Source organism: Coregonus clupeaformis, chromosome 40 (genome assembly GCF_020615455.1).
Source record: "Coregonus clupeaformis isolate EN_2021a chromosome 40, ASM2061545v1, whole genome shotgun sequence".
In the NCBI taxonomy this organism is placed as follows: Eukaryota; Metazoa; Chordata; class Actinopteri; order Salmoniformes; family Salmonidae; genus Coregonus; species Coregonus clupeaformis.
The window spans coordinates 20099479-20123098 of NC_059231.1; the positions used below are offsets into that span (position 1 = coordinate 20099479).

Here is a 23620-nt window from a genome sequence, read left to right on the forward strand (position 1 = left end):
AAAAAATAAAAAATATAAATATACATTTACATAAGTATTCAGACCCTTTACTCAGTACTTTGTTGAAGCACCTTTGGCAGCGATTACAGCCTTGAGTCTACTTGGGTATGACGCTAGAAGCTTGGCACACCTGTATTTGGGGAGTTTCTCCCATTCTTCTCTGCAGTTCCTCTCAAGCTCTGTCAGGTTGGATGGAGAGCGTCACTGCACAGCTATTTTCAGGTCTCTCCAGAGATGTTCGACCGGGATCATATCCGGGCTCTGGCTGGGCCACTCAAGGACATTCAGAGACTTGTCCAGAAGCCACTCCTGCGTTGTATTGGCTGTGTGCTTAGGGTCGTTGTCCTGTTGGATGGTGAACCTTCGCCCCAGTCTGAGGTCCTGAGCGCTCTGGAGCAGGTTTTCATCAAGGATCTCTCTGTACTTTGCTCTGTTCATCTTTCCCTCAATCCTGACTAGTCTCCCAGTCCCTGCCATTGAAAAACATCCCAACAGCATGATGCTGCCACCACCATGCTTCACCGTAGGGATGGTGCCAGGTTTCATCAGACCAGAGAATCTTGTTTCTCATGGTCTGAGAGTCTTTAGGTGCTTTTTGTTAAACTCCAAGCGGGCTGTCATGTGCCTTTTACTGAGGAGTGTGGCCACTCTACCATAAAGGCCTGATTGTTGGAGTGCTGCAAAGATGGTTGTCCTTCTAGAAGGTTCTTCTATCTCCACAGAAGAACTCTGGAGCTCTGTCAGAGTGACCATCAGGTTCTTGGTCATCTCCCTGACCAAGGCCCTTCTCCCCTGATTGCTCAGTTTGGCCAGGCGACCAGCTCTAGGAAGAGTCTTGGTGGTTCCAAACTTCTTCCATTTAAGAATGATTGAGGCCACTATGTTCTTGGGGACCTTCAATGCTGCACACATTTTTTGGTACCCTTCCCCAGATCTGTGCCTCGATACAATCCTGTCTCGGAGCTCTACGGACAATTCCTTCGACCTCATGGCTTGGTCTTTGCTCTGACATGCAATGTCAGCTGTGGGACCTTATATAGACAGGTGTGTGCCTTTCCAAATCTTGTCCAATCAATTGAATTTACCACAGGTGGACTCCAATGAAGTTGTAGAAATATCTCAAGGATGATCAATGGAAACAGGATGCACCTGAGCTCAATTTCGAGTCTCACAGCAAAGGGTCTGAATACTTCTATAAATATTTTTTTAATGTTTTTATTTTTTGCAAATATTTCTACAAACCTGTTTTCTCTTTGTCATTATGGGGAATTGTACGTAGATTGATGAGGAAAACAATTAATTTAATCAATTTTAGAATAAGGCTGTAACGTAACAAAATGTGGAAAAACTCAAGGGATCTGAATACTTTCTGAATGCACTGTATGTGCAGACAGAAAAGCAATAGCTTATAGGAAGGCTCAATGTTAGCATGGATAACAGTGCATGGAGGGGTTGAGGCTTAATAATGTCTCTCACCATGTTTGAGGAGTTGATGTAGTTGTTTCCTAGGTCCAGTGTGGTGAGGAAGCGTTCCAACATGGATTGCCACTTAGCGTCAGCTATCTCCTTAGACGTTACTCCACTCTCCTCATTCTCCTCCTCCTCTGGCTTCCTGTTATAGCTCTCATGTAGACTCTGCATCTGTTCCTCCACCTGAACCAGCATTGGAGTCACACATGTCAGAATATTACATTTTAGCAGTGTTGTGGCGTAGTAAACTACAAGTAGTTCAACTAGTAATTTAACTACTTTTTGCAGTAGCTTAGTGGTAGTTAAACTAAATTCAAATCTAGGTAGTGTTTTCAGTACTTATTTACTTTTTTTGCCATGTAGTTGTGCAGCTAACTACTGGAGCTACACACTACTCTTCTTGCAAAAGGAAAATAAAATATGGGTGAAGTAGGCAATCATTTACTTTCTTTTTTGGCATCCGACCTGCCTAATTCTCACTTGAAACATTGATTTTGTGCTTAATAGGCTAAATTACACATTCTGTTAACATATGACCCCAAAGTGAACTGTTCTTGCAAATTGTCTTCTATGACATTTCAGATTTACATATGATAATCTTTCATTAAGAGGTTTGGATGTAGTGAACTACTTTTTCAAAGTAACTTTAGATAAGTAAACTATATCTTTCTTAAGGGTAGCTTTGGTGTAGCTTAACTTCTTCCAGGGTTAAGTAACTGGCATCTTCGTAAATTATATTTTCAGAGTAGCTTCCCCAACACTGCATTTCAGATTGATTTCCATTTCAGTTAATGACACATTTCATTTGAATTCCCCTGTGCTTTCAACATAATATTAATGAAATACATAAAAACTTAAATGTACACTGTACATAATTATGTAACATTATTTAGTCAGATACCACTGTACCAAACTAACTATACAGATCTATAAAAACCATGAGCTTCCTAAGTTTCATCAAATTATGTAAGAGAAAATAACCTCCTCAGCAATTCGCAAGAAGCCCACGTATGGTCGGATATTCTCGATGCGAGATGTGATGTTTCTGGTGACTGTCTTCAGCTCCTCTTCTAGCAGTGATGCTTTGTTGGAGAACTCAGTGGCTTCAGGACACTCCAGTGTTCTCAGTTCCTTTATCAGTTCTGCCATGGCCTCTGCCTCACTGACTGTTTCCTGAGAACCAAATTACCAGGGTTGAGAAAACTCTATGGTAACACATACACTATTTTATACACAAAAGTATGTGGACACCCCTTCAAATTAGTGGATTCGGCTATTTCAGCCACACCTGTTGCCGACTGGTGTATAAAATCGAGCACACAGCCATGCAATCTCCACAGACAAACATTGGCAGTAGAATGGCCATACTGAAGAGCTCAGTGACTTTCAACGTGGCACGCTCATAGGATGCCACCTTTCCAACAAGTCAGTTTGTCAAATCTTGGCCCTGCTAGAGCTGCACCAGTCAACTGTAAGTGCTGTTATTGTGAAGTGGAAATGTCTAGGAGCAAAAACGGCTTAGCCGCGAAGTGGTAAGCCACACAAGCTCAAAGTACGGGACCGCCGAATGCTGAAACGCGTAGAAATCGTCTGTCCTCGGTTGCAACACTCACTATAGAGTTCCAAACTGCCTCTGGAAGCAACGTCAGCACAATAACTGTTAGTCGGGAGCTTCATGAAATGGGTTACCATGGCCAAGCAGCCGCACACCAACCTAAGATCACCATGCGCAATGCCAAGCGATGGCTAGAGTGGTGTAAAGTTCGCCATTTTTGGACTGGAGCGGTGGAAACGCATTCTCTGGAGTGATGAATCATACTTTACCATCTGGCAGTCCGATGGACAAATCTGGGTTTGGCGGATGCCAGGAAAATGCTACCTGCCCGAATGCATAGTGCCAACTGTAAAGTTTGGTGTAGGAGGAATAATGGTCTGGGGCTGTTTTTCATGGTTCGGTCTAGGCCCCTTAGTTCCAGTGAAGGGAAATCGTAATGCTACAGCATACAATGACATTCTAGACGATACTGTGCTTTCAACTTAGTGGCAACAGTTTGGGTAAGGTCATTTCCTGTTCCAGCATGACAATGCCCCCGTGCACAAAGCGAGGTCCATACAGAAATGGTTTGTCGAGATCGGTGTGGAAGAACTTGGTTGGCCTCAACCCCATTGAACACCTTTGGGATGAATTGGAACGCCGACTGCGAGCCAGGCCTAACCGCCCAACATCAGTGCCCGACCTGACTAATGCTCTTGTGGCTGAATGGAAGCAAGTCCCAGCAGCAATGTTGCAACATCTAGTGAAAAGCCTTCCCAGAAGAGTGTAGGCTGTTATGGCAGCAAAGGGGGGACCAACACCATATTAATGCCCATGATTTTGGAATGAGATGTTCGACGAGCAGGTGTCCACAAACTGTTGGTAATGTAATGTGTATACTTTAGTACAGTACAAGACAGGGTTAGGTCCATTAGAATGAATTCAATTCAGGAAGTAAACTGAGATTCCTGAATTGAAATGGAAGTGACCCCCAAACTTTGTACAAGAGCTGTGTAAATAAACAAAAGGGACGTATATCTGAATAGGGTTGAGTAAGTGTACAGGTGTTATATCTGACTCTACCTGTGTCTGTGAAGAGAGTTCCAGGTGTTTGTTGAGCATGTCTTCAGACTGGGAGAGCAGGGAGCCTGGCTCAGTGTTGCTGGAGAGGACACCGTTGCTGCTCTTTAGCCACACTGAGATCTGGGACAGAAACACATTACTTTTACTTTACTTTATTAGTTCCACAATTCATTCAAATGCAGTCAACTGAAATACATGGACATTTACACACACATGAAAGCATTAGCAGTTGATCGTAGGCTGTCAACTAGCCTTGCTACGCGTTTGAGAATGGGCTGTAATCTGACTTTAGATACGCTTAACTGGTCCTTTGTAGCTCAGTTGGTAGCGCATGCCCCTTGTCAACACCAGGGTAGTGGGTTCAATTCCTGGGACCACCCATACATAAAATGTATGCACGCATGTTGTAAGTCACTTTGGATAAAAGACTCTGTTAAATGGCATATATACAGTGGGGAGAACAAGTATTTGATACACTGCCAATTTTGCAGGTTTTCCTACTTACAAAGCATGTAGAGGTCTGTAATTTTTATCATAGGTACACTTCAACTGTGAGAGACGGAATCTAAAACAAAAATCACATTGATTTTTAAGTAATTAATTTGCATTTTATTGCATGACATAAGTATTTGATACATCAGAAAAGCAGAACTTAACATTTGGTACAGAAACCTTTATTTGCAATTACAGAGATCATACGTTTCCTGTAGGTCTTGACCAGGTTTGCACACACTGCAGCAGGGATTTTGGCACACTCCTCCATACAGACCTTCTCCAGATCCTTCAGGTTTCGGGGCTGACGCTGGGCAATACGTACTTTCAGCTCCCTCCAAAGATTTTCTATTGGGTTCAGGTCTGGAGACTGGCTAGGCCACTCCAGGACCTTGAGATGCTTCTTACGGAGCCACTCCTTAGTTGCCCTGGCTGTGTGTTTCGGGTCGTTGTCATGCTGGAAGACCCAGCCACGACCCATCTTCAATGCTCTTACTGAGGGAAGGAGGTTGTTGGCCAAGATCTCGCGATACATGGCCCCATCCATCCTCCCCTCAATACGGTGCAGTCATCCTGTCCCCTTTGCAGAAAAGCATCCCCAAAGAATGATGTTTCCACCTCCATGCTTCACGGTTGGGATGGTGTTCTTGGGGTTGTACTCATCCTTCTTCTTCCTCCAAACACGGCGAGTGGAGTTTAGACCAAAAAGCTCTATTTTTGTCTCATCAGACCACATGACCTTCTCCCATTCCTCCTCTGGATCATCCAGATGGTCATTGGCAAACTTCAGACGGGCCTGGACATGCACTGGCTTGAGCAGGGGGACCTTGCGTGCGCTGCATGATTTTAATCCATGACGGCGTAGTGTGTTACTAATGGTTTTCTTTGAGAATGTGGTTCCAGCTCTCTTCAGGTCATTGACCAGGTCCTGCCGTGTAGTTCTGGGCTGATCCCTCACCTTCCTCATGATCATTGATGCACCACGAGGTGAGATCTTGCATGGAGCCCCAGACCGAGGGTGATTGACCGTCATCTTGAACTTCTTCCATTTTCTAATAATTGCGGCAACAGTTGTTGCCTTCTCACCAAGCTGCTTGCCTATTGTCCTGTAGCCCATCCCAGCCTTGTGCAGGTCTACAATTTTATCCCTGATGTCCTTACACAGCTCTCTGGTCTTGGCCATTGTGGAGAGGTTGGAGTTTGTTTGATTGAGTGTGTGGACAGGTGTCTTTTATACAGGTAACGAGTTCAAACAGGTGCAGTTAATACAGGTAATGAGTGGGGAACAGGAGGGCTTCTTAAAGAAAAACTAACAGGTCTGTGAGAGCCGGAATTCTTACTGGTTGGTAGGTGATCAAATACTTATGTCATGCAATAAAATGCAAATTAATTACTTAAAAATCATACAATGTAATTTTCTGGATTTTTGTTTTAGATTCTGTCTCTCACATTTGAAGTGTACCTATGATAAAAATTACAGACCTCTACATGCTTTGTAAGTAGGAAAACCTGCAAAATCGGCAGTGTATCAAATACTTGTTCTCCCCACTGTATATGTTTTTACTTTTATGCACCTCTCCCACTGACAGTGAATTATATTATGCAAAAGTCTAACTTGCACATGCTTATGTCAACTCTGAATTCAGCCCAATGAGACTAGCAGTCAGCTGACACATCAATAGGAACAGGGTTGAAAAAAAATGATGGACCTAATCATAGAATTACATATAGAATCCCTATTAATTTAATTGCATCTCTGTGAGCCTAATAGTACATATGTATTGTTTTACTTTTAAAATGTATTAGGCAAACCTTTTAATGTGACATAAACACAACCAGTCATGATGTTTTCATCTGATTGTCAAAAAATCACATCACAAGGCTCCTATGCAAGCCTGGCTACCTGCGCACATTCGTCCACTATAGAATTATTCCCGCTGTCCCGCATCCAAACAGTGCAAAATGCACCCACCATTTGATGAATGGAAAGATACATCTGTTACAAAACTCCAAAAAGTGTAATGAATGACATGCAGTGGTTGTCACTCATTAATAATTACATTCATAATAATGCTTCATTCACATTAACCATAAGCACTCCGTTACGTTATACCGGATGGCATTCATTTCTATGGGGACTGTCCACAACGGAATGGAATCACAATGCCCCTTTGCAGTTGAAAGCTCCGTTGCGAGACGGACGCTGCATACTTTGAATCTTTCCAAGCTCTGCGTCTTCGTCAGTCCAGCCAGAGTCCGTTGAAGAACAGGAAGTTACCAAACCACAGAAGAAGATGAAAATATAAAACCTTTGTCAAAGTTTCCAAAAATTGCAGTTGTTTAGAAGGAGTGCAAATGTGAATTGAGTTATTGCACACACGCACTTCACAAAATAGGCGTTCCCTAACGGAAATATGCAAACGAATGCTAGAACGTGCCAATAGGATCTCGCTAGCTCGTGCTTGGCTCTGCCCACCTCCTTGCTTATTCTGCCCCCAATGGCTAATTTGTTCCCATTGGAAACGACAGGCTGTGGTCTGTCTTAGTTATACAAATATTTGGTATAGCCATAACCTAGCTTTTAGCTAGCCTGCTGCTCTGTAAGATAGCTTGACTTGCTAGAAAGTTATAGAACAAGTTATAGAAACAACTAAAAAATTTTTATTATCAACTGAAACAATATCTTTCTCTTGAATGAAAAGGTAATATTTTGCAATCTCCCAAAATATTGTTTGTACGTCTGGTGGGGTAAGTGTGTGTGTCAGAGCTGTGTGTAAATTGACAATGCAAACAATTTGGGATTTTCAACACATTAATGTTTCTTATAAAAATAACTGATGCAGTCAGTCTCTCATCAACTCTTAACCAAGAGAGACTGGCATGCATAGTATTTACAGTATTTGCTTTGTCATTATGGGGCATTCTGTGTATATTGATGAGGGGAAAAAACAATGTAATCAATTTTAGAATAAGGCTGTAACATAACAAAATGTGGAAAAAGTAAAGTGGTCTGAATACTTTCCGAATGCACTGTATATCAGCCCTCTGATTACAATGAAGAGCAAGACGTGCTGCTCTGTTCTAGGCCAGCTGTAGCTTAACTAGGTCTTTCCTTGCAGCACTCGACCACATGACTGGACAATATTCAAGATAAGATAAAACTAGAGCCTATAGGACTCGCTTTTTGGAGTGTGGTGTCAAAAAAGCAGAGCATTTCTTTATTACAGACAAACCTCTCCCCATCGTACAACCATTGAATCTATATGTTTTGACCATGACAGTTTACAATCTAAGGTAACGCGAAGTAATTTAGTCTCCTCAACTTGTTCAACAGCCACACCATTCATTACCAGATTCAGCTGAGGTCTAAAACTTAGGGAATGATTTGTACCAAATACAATGCTCTTAGTTTTAGAGATGTTCAGGACAAGTTTATTACTGACCACCCATTCCAAAACAGACGGCAACTATTTGTTAAGGGTTTCAGTGACTTCATTAGCTGTGGTTGCTGATGCGTATATGGTTGAATCATCAGCATGGACACACATGCTTTGTTCAATGCCAGTGGCAGGTCATTGGAAAAAGTACAAAAGAGTAGAGGGCCTAGAGAGCTGCCCTGCGGTACACCACACTTTATATGTTTGACATTAGAGAAGCTTCCATTAAAGAAAACCCTTTGAGTTCTATTTGATAGATCGCTCTGAATCCACGATATGGCAGAGGTTGAAAAGCCATAACACATACGTTTTTTCAACAACAGGTTATGGTCAATAATATCAAAGGCTGCACTGAAAACAGTACAGCTCCCACAATCTTCTTATTATCAAATTCTTTCAACCAGTCATTTGGGTCAGTGCAGTACATGTTGAGTGCCCTTCTCTACGTATAAGTATGCTGAACATCTGTTGTTAATTTGTTTACAGAGAAATAGCGTTGTATTTGGTCAAACACAATTTTTTCCCACAGTTTGCTAAGAGCTGGCAGCAAGCTTATAGGTCTGCTGTTAGAACCAGTAAAGGCCGATTTACCACTCTTGGGTAGTGGAATTACTTTGGCTTCCGTCCAGGCCTGAGGACAAAGACTTTCCTCTAGGCTCAGAATAAAGATGTAACTCAATAAAAAGATAGCTAAGGGTACATCCCAAACGGCACCCTTTTTCCTATATTGTGCACTACCTTTGACCAGAGCCCTATGGGCCCTGGTCAAAAGTAGTGCAATATAAAGGGAATGGGGTGCCATTTGGGACAAAACCTAAGGCTTGAGTGTACCTTGTCCATGAGGTCTTCACATTGGGACACCAGCTGCTGTCTCTTGGCTGCCAGTGCTTGGTGAGCATGGCACTCTTGGCTCAGAGCATCAACCCGGTCTCTGACATATCCTAGCATCCTTTTCACGCCTTCCACTTGGGTACTAGAAATACAGTAAGAGGCATGTCTGCTGTGAAATGCTCCATGTACTAATCATATTATCTGCATTCTTGATCCATCCATCTATTAATATAAAGGCCTATTTTGCACACACGGCATTGCATATAACAAGTATATTTGATTTCAGAATACAGTGATAGCAGTGACATCTTTACTATTGAAATCACATGTTACTCAAAATCTCTGTTTGCCAAACCAGTGATAAGCAGGTTGTGGTTATTATTGACCATAGCAGGTTTTAAACTTGACCAGAGTGGTTTTGACGTTTTGAGTCTGAGGACTAAGGATGTCCTAATATGGATGCCGTGCACCTTACCTCTGTGGGTTGGCCTTATGCAGTATGAGCTGTCCTCTCTGAAGAGGGTCGGTGGCTGACTCTTTGATGCTTCGCAACAGCTCCTCATGCTTTTTGGCCAACTCAGGCAACCATAGTGTCTGGGTCTTCAACCCCTTAAGTTTACTCTCAACAGTTCCCAGGACCTCAAAAGCCTGACAAAACATGAATGAGAGGATAGGACAATATACATTAAATATTAATGTTAACATGATAGATGGTTCAGCAGAAGTCCTGAATAAATGTAATGTTGCTCATTATAATAACAGTGATAATTCATGATGCAGTAGATGGCACAAATAGTATACCCTTATTGTCCAGTAGAGGGCAGCATGTTCAAATCAAATTAAAGTCACTAGTTCCCTACTCTTGTGTAGAGTACCTCCAAGACAGTTGTAAGCACTTAGTACTGCAATAATAATTACACTCTTCACATATTTGTCGGGCACATGATATTACATGTATAGTAGCTACCTTGTTGGAACTACTAAAGAAGGCTTTCCTGAAGGTGATATGTAATACAAGCCTACAGTAGCTACACTAGGTACCTGGTTGGCACTGCTAAAGAAAGAGGCACATGATTTGTACAGTATTCTAGCTACCCTGTTGGCATGCTAAAGAAGGTGGCACATGATATGTACATTAGGTCGTGTGAAACCGTAACGATTTGGCAGTAGCAGATTTGTTTGCGTTGTTTTAATCTTCCTACATGGACATGTCAACTAAATAAAGACTAACTGCAGCTATCTGGCAAGAGAGCATATTTTTGGATGGTCTGACTATATCCTACAAGTTTAGCCTCCATTTCTTTGTTAAAGCGACAGTACCTTATTGGCAGTGCTTAAGAAGGTGGTACCGGTACCCCCTGTATATAGCCTCATTAGTGTTATTTTATTGTTTACTTTTTTTTACTTTAGTTTATTTTGTAAATATTTTCTTAACTCTACTTTCTTAAAACTGCATTGTTGGTTAAGGGCTCGTAAGTAAGCATTTCACGGTAAGGTAAGACCTGTTGTATTCTGCGCATGTGACAAATACAATTTGATTTGATTTGATTTGATGATATGCACAGTTACAGTAACTATCTTGACGGCACTGAAGGCATTTCTCTCATTACATGTACACTAGCATAGATATAGAACCGTTTTATCTATATGTACACTAATCAGTAATTACCTTGTTGGCCCTGATCATTTATGGCCACAAAACATGTAGAGAAGGCACTGTCCCTTGTTGGCACTGTTAAAGAAGCCATTGCTCTCCTGTAGGTGATATGTATTGTTGCACTAGCTACTTTCTACTGCTGATTCAGTACCTACTCTCCTAAGCGGGGTTATATACAGTAGTCAGTTGTGTCTGTACCTTGTTGGCGCTGCTGAAGAAGGCGTTGCTCTCCTGTAGCTGTGCCAGCCGGCCCATCATGAGGTTCCAAAAGTGTTTGTGCAAGGCTTTGAGAGCCACACTCCTCTCAGAGACATGGCCCGTCTCAGCCTCAGCATGGCCTTCTGCTTCCCCCACTAGCAGCTCTGAAGACTGAACTAGCAGTTTCTCCACCAACACACTCCAGTCCTGCAGAACAGGACGCAAGCACGCACACACACGCACACAGACACACAGGGAATATTAGATTGGCTGTAGATCAAGTATGTTTTCTATACTAAAGTCACTTAGCTGTCGTGCTCATGGCCCCAGCATTATAATAGTCACAAATATACAGTACAATTGGACATGCCCTAATATATAAGTTTTATGTTATAGCTTTGTTGTTTACTGTTGAAAATATCAGTCAACCACTTGGCAAATATGTCCCAAAGTGTATTCATATTTAAAGTATCATACCTTGGCTTTTTCTTCAAACTCTTTGTATTCCTGAAGGAGCTCTTTATTTTCTGTGAGAGTTGAGCCCAAATTATCTTTTTCAAAGTACAAGTCAGCTTTGTTTTTGAACCAGTGGGTTACCTGAAAAAAATACCATACATTATAACTGCAGTCAGGACATTAATGCATTTATACTTGGGTACTTATGTAAATTATTTCAAAGGAAGAGTTATATACTGCATGACTGCTCTTCCTTACACTAAGCAGTAGATAGAATATTAAACCCAGAGGCATCTGTACTTCCAGCATCTTAACACATGACCCCATATGGCTCAACAAGCCAGAAGGTATCATATTTTTCTAGGTAGGCATTCCCTCATTTCAATATCAGATGCACTTTCTAATACCATACTTATTATCCAACTGTTGTCACGCCCTGGCTCTGGGGACTCTAATATGTTGAGCCAGGGTGTGTAAAGTCTATGTGTGTTGTTCTAGGTTTCACATTCTGGTATTGTGGTTCTATGTTGGCCAGTGTGGTTCTCAATCAGAGGCAACGTGATTCAGCTGTTGCTTGTTGTCTCTGATTGAGAACCATACTTTAGCAGCCTGTTTCCCCACAGAGTTTGTGGGATCTTGTTTCTAGTCTGTTTATGTTAGACCGTGAACTGTCACGTATCGTTTGTTGTTTTGATCGTGTCTCTAAATAAAGAGTATGTTTGCCTGCAACGCTGCGCCTTGGTCCTCCTCTGTTCCCGACGAGCGTGACAACTGTCATGCCACAGAACATTTGTTTCTACTCTACTTGGGGGCAGGCAACTCATGATGAGTTCAGATTTTTTTGGGCCCCCACCCCCATCAAAGTTGCCATCCCTGAGGTCGGTGAAAGTTTTAAGTCAAAAGGAGATTTCTGACACAGATTGATCTTAGATAGACATTTCCTGACATTTTGTGACTCACTTCCTGTTCCTGGCGATCCCATTGGTAGATGTTGAGGATCACTTCCAGGTCAAGGAGCTGCTGCTTCATGTGTTGATCCACCTGTCTCCTCCTGTCCTGCAGTATCTCCATCAGACTCTCCACCCGGCCATAGCTGCTGTCAGCCCCTCTCAACGCATCACTCCTCTGAAGACCCTCCTCAGTCTGAAACTCTCTCAGGAAGTCTAGAAGATCACAACTCTTATTCAGAACCAACATTGACTTCTCCAGGAGGCCTGGGGGAAGAGGGGAAGGATGGGGAGGTGTGGACGACAGAGGAGAGAGAGAGCAAGAAAGCAATAGAGAAAGAGAGAGAGAGGGATTGGTTTATTTACTATTACTTGGAGGCATTACATAGTGCCAATAGCAGCAAAAAGCTGAATTACGTGATACCATTTAAACGTTTCTCATTAGAAAGACACTCTTGTTAAGAACCAGCATTGACTTCTCCAGTAGACCCGAGGGACAGATATGGGCCAGAATAAGAAAAGATGATTACATGCACACATACAATGTATTTGAGCAGGTGCTGGACGTCAAAACAATATGGACCTGATGAAAACCTAAGTGGTCAAAACATTGTCACCAACATACCACATGGGAGCATAGATTGTAATGTGCATAATCTCTTTTTTGATTTGCAAAAGATATGGGCCAAAACAGAAATAATTAATGAATTAGTCCAGCTTTGGGTCGTGTAAATGCTGTACTATAGATGTATGAACATATACCCACCTCTCTTCATAACGCTGTGTTTCATGAGCAGTTCTTTCAGACACTCAGTGTCTGCCAGCTCATGCCCTCTGCTCTGGAACTCTTCTGCCCCATCTATTCTGATAGCAAACTGAAGGAGGTGGAGGAAGACATAGTTAATCTATCTGTATAATTAGACAACAGTGAAGGAGATGGAGGAAGACAGTTCATATATCTGTATAATTAGACAACAGTGAAGAAGATGGAGGAAGACAGTTTATATATCTGTATAATTAGACAACAGTGAAGAAGATGGAGGAAGACAGTTCATATATCTGTATAATTAGACAACAGTGAAGGAAATGGAGGAAGAAAGTTAATCTACCTGTATAATTAGACAACAGTGAAGGAGGTGGAGGAAGACATAGTTAATCTATCAGTATAGTTAGACAACAATGAAGGACGTGGAGGAAGACATAGTTAATCTATCAGTATAGTTAGACAACAGTGAAGGACGTGGAGGAAGACATAGTTCATCTATCTGTATAGTTAGACAACAGTGAAGGAGGTTGAGGAAGACATAGTTAATCTATCAGTATAGTTAGACAACAGTGAAGGAGATGGAGGAAGACATAGTTCATCTATCTGTATAGTTAGACAACAGTGAAGGAGGTTGAGGAAGACATGGTTCATCTATCTGTATAGTTAGACAACAGTGAAGGAGGTGGAGGAAGACATAGTTCATATATCTGTATAGTTAGACAACAGTGAAGGAGGTTGAGGAAGACATGGTTCATCTATCTGTATAGTTAGACAACAGTGAAGGAGGTGGAGGAAGACAGTTCATCTATCTGTATAGTTAGACAACAGTGAAGGAGGTGGAGGAAGACATAGTTAATCTATCAGTATAGTTAGACAACAGTGAAGGAGATGGAGGAAGACATAGTTAATCTATCAGTATAGTTAGACAACAGTGAAGGACGTGGAGGAAGACATAGTTCATCTATCTGTATAGTTAGACAACAGTGAAGGAGATGGAGGAAGACATAGTTCATCTATCTGTATAGTTAGACAACAGTGAAGGAGATGGAGGAAGACATAGTTCATCTATCTGTATAGTTAGACAACAGTGAAGGAGGTTGAGGAAGACATGATTCATCTATCTGTATAGTTAGACAACAGTGAAGGAGGTGGAGGAAGACATAGTTCATATATCTGTATAGTTAGACAACAGTGAAGGAGGTTGAGGAAGACATGGTTCATCTATCTGTATAGTTAGACAACAGTGAAGGAGGTGGAGGAAGACAGTTCATCTATCTGTATAGTTAGACAACAGTGAAGGAGGTGGAGGAAGACATAGTTCATATATCTGTATAGTTAGACAACAGTGAAGGAGGTGGAGGAATACAGTGTTAATCTATCTGTATTGTTAGACAACAGTGTAATTTAGCCTAATTTAAACGTGTTAACCCTCGCGAGGCTGCCGGCCCAGACGGCATTCCTAGCCGCGTCCTCAGAGCATGCGCAGACCAGCTGGCTGGTGTGTTTACGGACATATTCAATCTCTCCCTATCCCAGTCTGCTGTCCCCACATGCTTCAAGATGGCCACCATTGTTCCTGTACCCAAGAATGCAATGGTAACTGAACTAAATGACTATCGCCCCGTAGCACTCACTTCTGTCATCATGAAGTGCTTTGAGAGACTAGTCAAGGATCACATCACCTCCACCTTACCTGTCACCCTAGACCCACTTCAATTTGCTTACCGCCCCAATAGGTCCACAGACGATGCAATTGCCATCACACTGCACACAGCCCTATCCCATCTGGACAAGAGGAATACCTATGTAAGAATGCTGTTCATTGACTATAGCTCAGCATTCAACACCATAGTACCCTCCAAGCTCATCATTAAGCTTGAGGCCCTGGGTCTCAACCCCACCCTGTGCAATTGGGTCCTGGACTTCCTGACGGGCCGCCCCCAGGTGGTGAAGGTAGGAAACAACATATCCACTTCGCTGATCCTCAACACTGGGGCCCCACAAGGGTGTGTGCTCAGCCCCCTCCTGTACTCCCTGTTCACCCATGACTGCGTAGCAATGCACGCCTCCAACTCTATCATCAAGTTTACAGACGACACAACAGTAGTAGGCTTGATTACCAACAACGATGAGACAGCCTACAGGGAGGAGGTGAGGGCTCTCAGAGTGTGGTGTCAGGAAAATAACCTCTCACTCAATGTCAACGAAACAAAGGAGATGATCGTGGACTTCAGGAAACAGCAGAGGGTGTACCCCCCTATCCACATTGACAGGACAGCAGTGGAGAAGGTGGAAAGTTTTAAGTTCCTCGGCGTACATATATCTGACAAACTGAAATGGTCCACCCACACAGACCGTGTGGTATAGAAGGCGCAACATAGTCTCTTCAACCTCAGGAGGCTGAAGAAATGTGCCCTGTCACCTAAAACCATCACAAACTTTTACAGATGCACAATTGAGAGCATTCTGTCAGGCTGTATCACCGCCTGGTACGGCAACTGCACCGCCTGCAACCGCAGGGCTCTCCAGAGGGTGGTGTGGTCTGCACAACGCATCACCGGGGGCAAACTACCTGCCCTCCAGGACACCTACAGCACCCGATGTCACAGGAAGGCCAAAAAGATAATCAAGGACAACTACCACCCGAGCCACTGCCTGTTCACCCCGCTATCATCCAGAAGACGAGGTCAGTACAGGTGCATCAAAGCTGGGACCGAGAGACTGAAAAACAGCTTCTATCTCAAGGCCATCAGACTGTTAAACACCCATCACTAGCTCAGAGAGGCTGCTGCCTACATACAGACTTGAAAATCACTGGCCACTTTAATAAATGGAACACTAGTCACTTTAATAATGCCACTTTAATAATGTTTACATATCTTGCATTATCCATCTCATATGTATATGCTGTATTCTATACTATCTATTGCATCTTAGCCTATGCCGCTCTGACAATGACATTGCTCATCCATATATTTATATATTCTTATTCCATTCCTTTACATAGATTTGTGTGTATTAGATATTTGTTGTGGAGCTGTTAGATATTACTTGCTAGATATTGCTGCACTGTTGGAAGCACAAGCATTTCGCTACACTCACAATAACATCTGCTAACCATGTGTTTGTGACCAATACATTTGATTTGATTTAGTATGTGCTCTGAGTTTGCACATTTATTCATGGAGATCTCCAAAGGCTTCGTACATTAACAATAGATTTAATAAAGAAGTAAAACATAGAAAAAGGAGCACTGTTTGGTCTGTGATGAAACATGTAAAAGGACAGACAGAACAAACAGTTCTGCTATTTGTTTAATTCTCAGTCACATCCACAGTGAGGTTATCCAGGGGGAACCATCTGCTTCCTTTATCTTTCACACTACCGCTCATCATGTTTCATAATCATCACACCAACTCAATGTGCTGCTGCTTTGTGCGGCAGCACCCAGGGTGGCCAGCCTTTAGAGCGTGGGTAAGTTAAAGCACATAGGCCTACATTATCACAAAACGCAACGCTGTTTGTGGACTAATGGCATGGAAACTGCACCATTGTGACACTGGCAGTAAATTCCCCTGATATCTAATTGCAGTACAAACAGCCCCTTCTCAGTTACAATGTTATCTACGTTGACACAAATGCTAACAAAGCTGATAAAACAATGAACTGTTTTCTTTTGTCTTTTGAAGTAAACTTCACAGGAGGAAACAGATGCACTAACAGTAACACGACCGTAATAATATATTTCCTCCAACAAACAATGATCATGAAAAACACAGAACTGGTTGAAATTCCACTTTCTAACAGGCTTAGTACAATGAAAACCCCTGTGGCATTGCCTACATGTACATGAACTGAAAAACAGCTCTGATCTGTTAGGGTCTATGTCTGGTCTATGTATGCTCCATGTCTGTTCTATGTAGCTATAACGGTCTGTTTGTTAGCCCGGCTCATACATCAAGTGCCCCGTCAAAGAACTCTTGAGGCCAGGTGTAGCAGTGACCAGCACTTCTCTAGCAGTGAGCTCAGGGTCTATGTATGGTCTATGTAGCTATAACATCTCCTTTCTGTTAGCCTTCCTACCTCGAGGGCCATGTCAATGAACTCGGAGGCCATGTGTAGCAGTGACCAGCACTCTAGCAGTGAGATCATATACCCCTGAGTGGCGCAGTGGTCTAAGGCACTGCATCGCAGTGCTAACTGTGCCACTAGAGATCCTGGTTCGAATCCAGGCTCTGTCGCAGCCGGCCGTGACCGGGAGACTCATGGGCGGCGCACAACTGGCCCAGCGTCGTCCAGGGTAGGGGAGGGAATGGCTGGCAGGGATGTAGCTCAGTTGATAGAGCATGGCGTTTGCAACGCCAGGGTTGTGGGTTCAATTCCCACGGGGGGCCAGTATAAAAAAAATATGTATTCACTAACTGTAAGTCGCTCTGGATAAGAGTGTCTGCTAAATGACGTAAATGTAATGTATGCTTTATGTAACTATAACAGCTCTGTTTCTGTTTGCCCAGCTCCTACCTCGAGAGCCCTGTCGAAGAACTCGGATGCCAGGTGTAGCAGCGACCGGCGCTTCTCTAGCAGTGAGATCAGGGTTCTCCAGGCATCGCTCAGCGAGTCAGCCATGGCCTCGTACACCTCCCCTTCATCCTCCTTCTCCTCTGCCGTCCTGTCTGCCTCCTCCAGCAAGGCCCACACACCTGCTTCATGTTTCTGGAAAGAGAGAGAGTGTAGTGTCTGAGGGATTATGACTTTGCTAATGTTTCAAAGTGGAACCTGAGAGGATGTTTATTCAGTTTTAGGGGGAGCAGTTTTAGAGGGACACCCCATAGAACAGAGGAAGTCTGTTGTGTGGAGACAGGTGATTGGTCAGTATGGGAAACCACCCATATCCTGGTAAAGATTATAAGTACTGGTTTGAGACAAAGAAGATCAGAACAGACATATTATTTTGGGACACTGTTCTCCAGATGCTGCAGACGTCTGTAAACTTATGCTGAAATCTTGTGATATAAATAAAACGTATAATCAAAGTACAGTATAAGCGGACTCCTTGGTTTCACAGCATAATTAGCAACATTTACTCTACACAACAAGAGGATCATACAAAAAAAGACAGAAGTCTGTAAGATATACTGTACCTAGTTCATTCAAGTATCTTCTCTGCATTATACATATATGTGGTCCTCTGTAGCTCAATTGGTAGAGCATGGCGCTTGTAACGCCAGGGTAGTGGGTTCGATCCCCGGGACCACCCATACGTAAAAATTTATGCACACATGACTGTAAGTCGCTTTGGATAAAAGCATCTGTTAAATGGCATATTATATTATTATATTATACAGGCCTCCTTTTTTGGATTCTCACTCATGTTTCTGACACAGAGGAGGCATTCTGTTTAGAGCACTGCCTTATAAAAAATTGTTGCATTACCATATACTTGCATGTAAATTAACATTGTAAATGGACCGCTTTTTTTGCTGGCTACATTCTTATTAGCAAAACTGCCTTACAACGGGCTGGCACCAATTTGTACAGTGAGCTCCAAAAGTATTGGAACAGTGACACATCTTTTGTTGGCTCTGCACTCCAGTACTTTGGATTTGAAATGATACAATGACTGTCAGCTTTCATTTAAGGGTATTTTCATCCATATTGGGTGACCCATTTAAAATAACAGCACTTTTTGTACAAGATCCCCCCATTTTAGGGGACCAAAAGCATTGGAACAAATTCACTTTTGTGTATTAAAGTAGTAAAAAGTTAAGTACTTGGTCCCATATTCATAGCACGCAATGACTACATAAATCTTGCGACTTTACAAACTTGTTGGATGCATTTTCGGTTGTGTTTCAGAGTATTTTGTGCCCAATAGAAATGAATGGAGTCACTTTTATTATAAATAAGAATATAATATGTTTCTAAACATCTCTACATTCATGTGGATGCTACTATGATTACGGATCATTCTGAATTCATCGGGAATAATGATGATTAATAAAGTTACAGAGGCATACAAAAATCATCTAACCAGTTATTGTAATGGTGAGAGGTTAGCTTGTCTTGGGGGTAGGATATTTGTGCGTCTGTAACTTTATCAATCATAATTATTCACGATTCATTCAGGACTAGCTGTAATCATGGTAGCATCCACATTAATGTAGAAGTGTTTAGAAACATATTTTATTTTTATTTACAATAAAAGTGACTCCAAAATGACACAATACATTATTTACCATTCATTTCTATTGGGCATAAAATAAACTCAAACAAAACCAAAACAAACAGAAAATGCATCCAACAAGTTTGTAGAGTCACAATATTGATGTAATCATTGCATGCTAGGAATATGGGACCAAATACTCAACTTTTGACTACTTTAATACACATATAAGTGAATTTGTCCCAATATTCAAATTAAAGCTGTCAGTCTGTACTTTCATCTCATAGTCATTGTATAATTTCAAATCCAGAGTGCTGGAGTACAGAGCCAAAACAATAAAACATTTGTCACTGTCCCAATACTTTTGGAGCTCACTGTACATTACATGGTCGTTGAGTACAATACTGACATTCTCTGAACATAAAAAACATAAAATTACCATATGCATGTAAATCGACATTGTTAATGGAGCGATTCATTGACATTTTGTTCAATTGCACTATGGTAAGCTACACATTTTAAATGTTCAAAGGCTTGCTATGAGATTGCTGCTGGTAAGCTGAATTAAAAGCATTGGATAAAACAAGGACATGGCAAGTTTGTATTCAAATCTGTTTTGGATTGTTTTTGTGATAAAACCTCTCTGTGATTAGAGCTGTTGTTCAGGGGTTTAAATCTGTAGTCACTCTGATATCTTACTGGAAAATTACATTTTAGTTAGCAGACGCTCTTATCCAGAGCGACTTACAGGAGCTTAGGGTTAAGTGCCTTGCTCAAGGGCACATCGACAGATTTTCTACCTAGTCGGCTCAGGGATTCAAACCAGCGACATTTCAGTTGCTGGCCCAACGCTCTTAACCGCTAGGCTACTGGAACATTGACATTAATAATATCAATTGTTCACATGCTTATGCCAATAATATCATACTTGTATAAAACAAGATGGAACATGCTCAGCACTCAGACATAACTAAAACACCTGCAGTAGGTAAAAATAGTGAATGAGTTCTTGGCAATAGTAATGAATAGCCTGGATCTAAATAGCCATTGTCTATAACAAGGCCGGGGGAAAAGCTTTGAGTGGAAATAATATAAATCAACGTTGAAAGGGCTGCAGTGAACATTCCACCTTCCACCTAGGCTGAGGCAATGAAAGTGACTGAAGTAGTTTGACGCTCCATCTCTGAGACAAGAAAAGCATTGATGGTGTCTCAACGAGTTATAGTAAAACAAGGATGGGACTGAAGAAGCTTTAATCATAGCCTAATGGCCTAAACTCACCAAAGCCGGGAGAGCGAGGTGTGTGTGCGATTTATATTAGAATGCATTGTTTTGAATAATAATGTGGCAACCCGTCATTCAGGGCAGGTGGGACACCTGTTTTGAGCCCCACATTTCTAGCTAAAAAAAAAGTTTTTGGGGCCTTGCCTGTTTTGCATGTTATTTTGGCATTAATACGTGTCACATATCAGTTTGCAAACAATGTACAAATAAATAAATAATGATACTTGAGTTAATAAAGCAGCTTTTTTGCTTTCTTGAGTAAGGCAGCTCCAAAAAGAAGGTGTTTCAGCCTAGCTCAGTGCTTTCTGTGGTGGGGCAGCCAGCCGAAAATACGGAGTGTAGGTGTTGGTAATGTTCTCTAGTTGTGCCGTGATTGGCTCAGTGTACCGTCACTCATGGGGACACTACGTCACCGGCAAGTCTAAGGGTAGAGCTCGAAAATTCAAGCCCCTTGGGTGCTGCCATAGAGTTACATTAGAAGTGCCCATCCAAGAAGTGTCAAGGTCATTGGCCACAGATAAAATGACGTCAAATCACATTATATCTACAGTAGCTTTGATTGGACTGATCATGTCAACATCATACTTTCAAAATCTTAGCTAGCAGTCATCATCATGAATCAAGTCGACAATCTATTGGCAAATCGTTTTTAATCCTTGTCATATCAAGAGAAAAAATGAAGAGAAATTATAGATAAAACGTATCGGTGCTCATCGGCCATTGGACATAAACATTACACAAGTTGGAAATCACATATTCAACAATGAGTGGTTTGGAAGGAATCAGTGGCTTACTGCAAGCATTGCAAAGCAATCACTAGCCTGCTATTCAGTGGAGTGGCTGTGTGGTCCCAAGTCTGGGATTAAGGGTCTCTTTTCCAAGCTTAAAATGACAAACGTTCAACATTGGCCATGATGTCAATGAAGCATGATTTGTGCCGCACTCAAAACAACTTAACTCATATTCTCAATGGGCAGCTCATCCTCATGGCCTACCATGGTCTCATTAGAATATGTCAAAATAGTGACATATCAATAATAGAATAGAGTAGTTATATGTTCGCATGTCAAAATAGTGGCATATCAATAATAGAACAGTGTAGTTCTATGTCACCTGAGCTGACATATTAGTTATAGCTCACTTGTGGTGCCATTTTTATATATATTTGTTGAATATTCTTTTAGCTTACGGCACCTGGTATTCCCAGGTGGTCTCCCGTCCCGGTACTAACCAGGTGTGACCCTGAACAGGCGTGTTCAGGGTGGTATGGCCACAAGCGTATTCCCCCACCCCCCCCTCCGTTTGCTCCTTGAATTAACTCCTCTGCAACTCCTCAATGGGCTCGGGAGAGTCGAAGGTCGAGTCATGCATCCTCCGAAACAAGACCCGCCTGGCTGCCTACTTCATATCACACTGCTCGCTTGACCCGGATGTCTGCTGCACCAATGTGTCGGAGGAAACACTGTTAGACTGACGACCGGAGTCAGCTTGCAGGCGCCCAGCCTTGTCACAAGAGCACGATGAGCCAAGGAAAGCCCCACCGGCCAAACCCTCCCCTACCCCGGACCAATTGGCTGTAGTGGCGCCTCTGCACTGCGGTGCAGTGCTTTTGACCGCTGGACCACCCAGGACCCCCCTGGTGGTGACATCTATTTCCAATGAGATGATTACCTTGAGTTTGATCAGGAGCTGCTCGTGTTCATGCAGTAGTTTCTTGGTTTCATCCTGGTTGCTGCCGATCTCCAGCAGGTTGGGATTGGCTTCAGTCAACTGCAGCTGCACCAGTGCCCCACACTACAAAACACACACAGCGTTTGTTTTCTCCCTTTTGTTCTCAATACATATTTATTATTATACACTGGGTGGGTCCAACCCTGAATGCCGATTGGCTGAAAGCCGTGGTATATCACGGGTATGACAAAACATTTATTAGTACTGTTCTAATTACGTTGGTAACCAGTTTATAATAGCAACAAGGCACCTCGGGGGTTTGTGGAATATGGTGAATATACCACGGCTAAGGGCTGTATCCAGGTACTCTGCGTTGCGTCGTGCATAAGAACAGCCCTTAGCAGTGGTACATTGGCCATATACCACACCCCCTCGGGCCTTATTGCTTAACCATACATTAGGAGTAAATGTCCTGTCTGTATCCATTGGATCAATTGATGTACTACTAAGTATCAAAGAGACTCATCAAAGTTAGAACCAGCAGGATGCCGAGGTCTGTTTGTGTTTACCTGCAAAGGCCATGTAACATGTTGTTTATGCTCTGACTGCAAACAGGGCAGGTTGGTGTAATATTATACCTGTGAACACCCACATGGTCCCCCTGTGAATTTCACAGTGTGTAAACAGCGTATGGAAATGTCGTCCGCAACGTGGGGCTCCTTTTCCAATATATTGTGCTGTCCCGGGAACGCCATCAGTGTTTGCATCCCAAATGGTGCCCTATTCCCTATATAGTGCACTACTTTTCACCAGAGCCCTATGTACCCTGTTCAAAAGTAGTGTACTATGTAGAGAATAGGGTGCCATTTGGGACACATTCCCAGGACAATGTCAATCCAGTAACCTGGGGTATTCCTTTAATGTAATGACTTACTGATACCTCTCTGGGTGACACATATTAACTTAAAGTCAAGCTTTTTGTGGAAGTGTCACCCTGAGTGTAAAGAGCACCAACAGCTGTTGCTGTAGCCTATATGACAGTATTACTACATAATGCCTGTATATATTTGGATAGACAGTACAGTAATTGATTTGTCAATGACAACCGTGGTTGTTCCAGCTACAAAGTGTTCATACTACCAACAACTGTTAAACTATATTACAAGATTTATACATAGTGTCACAAGCATTACAGTAGCCTATGTTGTTTCAGATGTAAGGAAACTTTCACTGAGACAATTATTCATATGTCAAAGAAAACGGTGGTTAGTCATGTGGTTGCAGCCACAGAGTGTGCATGGGCACTGTAACTGTGACGGTGCTGGCGGTAGAGATTAGGCCTATTTCCTACTCTGCATGCTTTGCCCTTTAATCAATGCATGCCTTGGATTGCAGCCGTGGCTGGAGCAGTCACTTTAAAGGAACCTCGAAATGCAGAGGAACGGCGTTACCATTACCCCCTTCCCCTTCACGGCCAAAATTGGTCAGCAAAATTGGCGCCAGAGGATACAACAGAGGACAAAAACATCTCTCTCTTCAAACAGAACATACAGTGAGGGAAAAAAGTATTTGATCCCCTGCTGATTTTGTACGTTTGCCCACTGACAAAGAAATTATCAGTCTATAATTTT

The 23620-nt window shown here is 42.4% G+C and overlaps 1 protein-coding gene across 3 annotated transcripts in view; it reads right to left on the reverse strand.

Annotated features, from left to right (window-relative positions):
- The window catches only part of LOC121555071 (coiled-coil domain-containing protein 141), a 70593-nt gene that overhangs the window by 41918 nt on the left and 5055 nt on the right, over window positions 1–23620 (reverse strand). For all 3 annotated transcript variants that reach the window (XM_041868856.2, XM_041868857.2, XM_041868855.2), the window contains exons 2-12: window positions 21990–22112; window positions 17393–17584; window positions 12872–12980; window positions 12119–12372; window positions 11180–11299; window positions 10703–10909; window positions 9323–9495; window positions 8848–8989; window positions 4088–4207; window positions 2452–2643; window positions 1477–1653 (exon numbers count right to left, since the gene is read on the reverse strand). In XM_041868856.2, coding sequence (XP_041724790.2) covers window positions 1477–1653; window positions 2452–2643; window positions 4088–4207; window positions 8848–8989; window positions 9323–9495; window positions 10703–10909; window positions 11180–11299; window positions 12119–12372; window positions 12872–12980; window positions 17393–17584; window positions 21990–22112 — 1809 coding nt within the window. The remainder of the gene's footprint in view (window positions 1–1476; window positions 1654–2451; window positions 2644–4087; window positions 4208–8847; window positions 8990–9322; window positions 9496–10702; window positions 10910–11179; window positions 11300–12118; window positions 12373–12871; window positions 12981–17392; window positions 17585–21989; window positions 22113–23620) is intronic.